This window comes from Temnothorax curvispinosus, unplaced genomic scaffold (genome assembly GCF_003070985.1).
Source record: "Temnothorax curvispinosus isolate PA1 unplaced genomic scaffold, ASM307098v1 QBEX01007336.1, whole genome shotgun sequence".
Classification (NCBI taxonomy): domain Eukaryota; kingdom Metazoa; phylum Arthropoda; class Insecta; order Hymenoptera; family Formicidae; genus Temnothorax; species Temnothorax curvispinosus.
This window is the reverse complement of record NW_020217116.1, coordinates 1-4,847: the sequence shown is the minus strand read 5'-3', so window position 1 is coordinate 4,847 and position 4,847 is coordinate 1. Positions and strand designations below refer to the sequence as shown.

The window sequence follows — 4,847 nt, the reverse complement described above, 5'->3', positions numbered from 1 at the left end:
GTTATTTGACGAATTTTATAATTATTTTATGTGGGTTTGTCTAAATATATGATATTACAGAAAATATTATTATTATTATTAAGAAAAAAAGAATTGTGTGCATTGAATAAAAGTCATTGCGACGTACCGAAAAATTTCACATAAAACGAGATTTTAATTTCCAGTCATTTATTATTAAAATTCTGCGAATTATTAGTTTTAATCAAAACTGGTCGGAAAACGATTGGAAAAGAATTGTCAGCTGAGACGCAAAACAAAAATATATTGTGGCGTACGACATAAAAAACTAAATATGCAGAGGAAAGATGCAGATAAAAGATCAAATAACAATAAATGCAGATATTTAATATACAGGTTTTTTATTAGTAAATTTTGACATCTTTCTTTTTTTTTGCCTGTGATTTGCGATTGCAATCGCTCGGTTCATTTCGCGCAGCCTAATATATGTCCTAGTCCTAATGAGGCATAATGCCTCTCTCAGGATTTTAATTTTCAATTGTGGTTCTATTATTTTTGCTAAGTTTTGAAATATAAGATTTTCTTTATTCAAACTGGATCCGTGATATTTAGCAAACTCAATATTCATTATACGAGCACATTGTAATAATTTGTCACTCGGATACATACATTTTCCTCGCGAAATAACTTGCAGCCAATCTTGGTCACCCGTTGTTTCCAATTGGCGCGTTTCAATACCTAATATTTTATCTGTGCTTTTAAATCTAAATGCTAAGTATCCGGCTATATATTTTAAACCCTCTTCTTCGATAGCCTCGCTAATATTATCTGTTTTTCTGTACTGGACGATGCTGGTGTCTGTTCTTCTGTACTGGACGATGCTGCTGTGTGTTCTTCTGTACTGGACGATGCTGGTGTCTGTTCTTCTATACTGGACGATGCTGGTGTCTGTTCAACATCCATCGAAACTTCATTTGATACAGGCAAAGGCATTGTTTCAGCTAACACATTTTCGTTTGATGTTAGTGGAGGTACTGCATGGAGATGCAACGTCGGGATAGCATCAGGATGTATCTTCCTAGTTCGTGTAGGTGAATAACCTAGTAGATGTTCTTGTAAGGGCTTCGTAAAAGCTTCATCAGCAAAATGCTTCGAACATATCCTAGCTGAAGCAAACAAGGTTTAAAGTTCTTAAATATATGCTTATAATAATAAACAAGAGAAATCTGTGGTACAATATTAGTTGCTTTCCATTTACATCAAAACTCAGATAATTCTCACTTGTGACGTCATAACTCAGTTAAATGCACGTTCCTTTTGCATGCTGGCAAGTGAGATTCAGCTGAGTTTTTATCCACAATCGAGACTGTTGCGATAATCTGGGAACGCACGGTTGCGAGAGATAGGGTAGCACAGAGAAATCAAACCGTTATGTATGAAAGTCGCATTTATTCTGAAGACGATACACACTCGACGCCGGTAGCTGATATCCGCGACAGAATTCGGAGCAGGAGCACAGGTGATAAGAGAGGGGTGGTTTGGCCTATCCCGGCCCGCCTCGTGCCGACCTCGTGTCAGCATTCCGATCGCGAAAGTTCGAGAAGCGCGAAAACTAATCGTCCTCAACAGAGACCATGTGCTTTAATGAATCTAATAAACTCACATTAAAAGTGAGGCTATGGACCTGTATTATTATTATGCGATAGCTTTGTCACCAAAATAAGCAGGTAAATACAAAATGACATATCTTACCTGAGTATAAAAATACTCACATATCTGAGTGACTCAGATCACTTGAGTGTAAATGGAAAGCAACTATTACTATACAAAAGTACATACCATATTTTGGTGAAATATTTTCTTTTCCGCATGCTTGACGCCACTTATTACACAGTGCTGCATCCTTTGGGAAGGAAAAATATTTTATTTTATTTCCTTCGATCTTTCTGGTCTTTGCCAGATAGTTCCCACACCCTTTCACATTACACGTCATTGCGTACACTGTAATAATCACAAACGAATTACTCGACATAAATAGCGAACCGAGCGAACGCAGCCATTGCGAATCACCGAGTACATCCGATCCATTCCGATGTTACACGAGTATGACGTAAGCTTAGACAAAAGTGGTGGGAATGCGCAGTGGTCTGACACGGTATGAGCATACCCTTGTATTTATACCATGGCTAAAACGACCATCCCCCACCACCAAAATCGGTCTGAGTTTCCAGACCTGTGTGTAAGACCGTGCTCAAGATAAACGCAAAAAAAGGTGCCAATTCATGGGACGCTGAAAAACAGCGTTGAGCGACGTCACGTGACATCACTATGATGCCAGCGTCAAGCAAGAAAGAGAAGTTGGATTTTTCCAACTTCAAGCGTCAAAGCCAAAGCAGCGCGAAGACGCCGAAATTTTGACGCTGTTTTCCTTTTCATGAATTTCAATTGACGCCGGCGTCAATTGTGGTCATGCGACCTTCTTGCCGCTGAAAATGAGCGTCGAGCGTCAGCATGAAAAGGCATCTTAAAGGTCATTCGATAAAAAAATCATTTTTGGATATAATTTATTTTTTTATCGTAACTCTTTCTGTTATTATTTTTTTTAAATAATATTTTAGCACAATGTTAGCACAACTTAGCACAACTCAGCACAATCGAAAAAATTGAAAAAAACGAAAAGTGGGGGGCTGATCTAAAAATTCGTTTTTTTAAATTTTCTTTCGTATTTTTCATATTATGGTTATAATATTCGAGCACAATATAGCACAAACCTAGCACAATTCAGCACAACCGTGAAAATATGTTAATTCTAAAAGTGGGGGGCTAATTTCTAATAGGTTATATAAGCCGTATTCGGAATACGGCCACAGATATAGAACGTAGTACCAGGGCCAACCCGATAGGGGTCGTGTCGGTCGCGCGTCGTTTCATGTTTCCACCGTAGAGCTATGAGCTTTCAGCTTGCGCTTCTCTTAGTATATGTTCTGTGCGTAATAGCAAGCAATTACTGACCAGCGTACATACTCGTACTGTGATTATTTTTGTAAAATTGCTGTTTGAAATTGCAAGGACGAATTTGTTGAGATGGGAAAGGGATTTAACAATTACATGTGCAAAAAGTTCTTCCATCCGGCGTCGCGAGACAATTTGAAGCGAGTACGAATGTGTGGCCTAACCTCTCTTTACGATAACAGCATAATTTTTATTCTCTTGTCGTAATTTTAAAGAAAAGTCATATTCTTACGTTAAATGCATGTTACTGTATCAGGTATGGATGGCGGAACAGCAAGCAGAGGCTTACAAGAAAAAGCAAGAGGAGTTGCGAGTACAATACGAGAAGGAACAAGATCTTCATAATAATAAGTAGGTAACTTTAAAATGTCATGTAACGAGCACTTTCGTTTTTAATGTAATGTTTCTTTCAGGGCGCTGCTCAGCAAAGAGAGTAAGGATAAACTTAGTGTCAATTTTATGTATGAACCACCTCCTGGAGCAAAGAAAGAACGGGAGAAGGAAGACAATGAGCCTGAATACAAGTTTGAATGGCAGCGGAAGTACAATGCTCCAAGAGAAAGCTACTGCAAGGGAGATAGCGAAATTCGAGATCAACCCTTTGGTATACAAGTAAGGAATGTACGATGTATCAAATGCCATAAATGGGGACACATAAATACAGGTATCCTAAAGATTTATCTAGTGTGGTGATGGTATCAAACACATAGTGAAAAACAAATGTTGATAATCGAATATTTTTAGATAAGGAATGCCCCTTGTACAGTCAAGCGATGAGCGTTGTAATGGCAAATAATAATTCGCAAACACCATCTGCCCCAGATACTATGACGCTCGTGCAACAGATGCGAGAAGATGGTCTAGCTCTGAAAAAGTAAGTTTTAAAAATATTGGTTTTTCATATGTATTATGTGTGTTACATGTGTACATACGTTTTATACAGATAAGTTTAAGTAGGTTTTGTTAAATAAATAATATAAACTAAGAAATAAATTAATATTGGTATAAATAAACTTTAGCCTATTGTCTTTTTTATATTATAGATCTGCATTAGATGCGCAACAACATTTACGAGTTCCAGACCATGATCATCTTATTGTCTCGGAAGACGAGGAACAGTCTGAACTGTCATTTCTAAAATCTTTGTCAAAGAAGGAAAAGAAGAGATTATTATTGTAAGTTAATTTAACTATATAATATTGTGATGTAATCTCTTACTATTGATGAAGGATATTTGAGAATTGAGAATTGTAAGTAAGAAAATTGTTTACTCCTATAATTACAGGAAATTAAAGCTGCTAGAGAGGAAAAATCGTAAAAAAGAAAAAAGAAAAGTGAAAAAGAAGAGCAGTAATAAAAAATCTAGCGATACTAGCAGTAATACTAGTAGTAGTAGTAGTAGTGATAGTGATAGTGATAGTGATAGTAGTAGCAGCAGCAGCATCGACTCGGAAGATTTCCATTCCAAGAAGAACAGGAAGAAAAGGAAAAAAGCTGATTCTAAAGAGAAACATATTAACAAGGCTTACAAACATAAAAGAAAACAGAATTATGACAAACACACTTATAAGGAGGTGAACTGCGATGCTAAATATGGTAAAGATAAGGATCGTTATAATAGAAAAAGAAAAGTTAAAGACGAAGATAAGGATAGAAACAATTCAAGACACAGTAAAATACAGAAACACCATTAATAATCACTTTAACAATACCTGTAAAATATGGATGTATCACTTATAAAATTAATAATAATAAAAAGAAACGCTTATTGCTTAAGACTACATTTTGCAATCTTATTTTGTACCTTCTCATGACGCAAAGTTGTCGCGGATAAATATGCACATAGGTCAGTAATTTGTATCAACAATATGTGCGTA

The 4,847-nt window shown here is 36.4% G+C and overlaps 2 protein-coding genes across 3 annotated transcripts; one reads left to right on the top strand and one right to left on the bottom strand.

Moving 5' to 3' along the window:
• Nucleotides 1–384: 384 nt before the first annotated feature.
• Nucleotides 385–2,022, bottom strand: LOC112456969 (52 kDa repressor of the inhibitor of the protein kinase-like). 2 transcript variants are annotated; one of them, XM_025019794.1, is made up of 2 exons: nucleotides 1,798–2,022; nucleotides 385–1,124 (listed from the first exon to the last, which is right to left on the bottom strand). In XM_025019794.1, exons 1-2 carry the CDS (start codon nucleotides 1,988–1,990, stop codon nucleotides 751–753), a joined length of 567 nt encoding a protein of 188 aa, XP_024875562.1. In that variant the 5' UTR covers nucleotides 1,991–2,022; the 3' UTR covers nucleotides 385–750. The 2 variants fall into 2 exon arrangements, with proteins under 2 accessions (XP_024875562.1, XP_024875564.1); XM_025019796.1 differs by having other exon boundaries at nucleotides 385–1,120.
• An 868-nt stretch (nucleotides 2,023–2,890) lies between these two features.
• Nucleotides 2,891–4,751, top strand: LOC112456968 (corepressor interacting with RBPJ 1). Its single transcript, XM_025019793.1, has 6 exons — nucleotides 2,891–3,114; nucleotides 3,227–3,321; nucleotides 3,384–3,634; nucleotides 3,715–3,844; nucleotides 4,014–4,145; nucleotides 4,256–4,751. The coding sequence occupies exons 1-6, from the start codon at nucleotides 3,043–3,045 to the stop codon at nucleotides 4,662–4,664; spliced, it is 1,089 nt and encodes a 362-aa protein (XP_024875561.1). The 5' UTR covers nucleotides 2,891–3,042; the 3' UTR covers nucleotides 4,665–4,751.
• Nucleotides 4,752–4,847: the final 96 nt, after the last annotated feature.

Bases quoted from the DNA above. Each gene is read 5' to 3' on its own strand.
- LOC112456969 (XM_025019794.1), bottom strand. From the start codon at position 1,990: ATGTCGAGTAATTCGTTTGTGATTATTACAGTGTACGCAATGACGTGT. The intron at 1,125-1,797 runs GTATGTACTTTT...TGTTTGCTTCAG, and splicing joins AAATATTTCACCAAAATATG to CTAGGATATGTTCGAAGCAT.
- LOC112456968 (XM_025019793.1), top strand. From the start codon at position 3,043: ATGGGAAAGGGATTTAACAATTACATGTGCAAAAAGTTCTTCCATCCG. The intron at 3,322-3,383 runs GTAGGTAACTTT...TGTTTCTTTCAG, and splicing joins CAAGATCTTCATAATAATAA to GGCGCTGCTCAGCAAAGAGA. The intron at 4,146-4,255 runs GTAAGTTAATTT...CTATAATTACAG, and splicing joins GAAAAGAAGAGATTATTATT to GAAATTAAAGCTGCTAGAGA.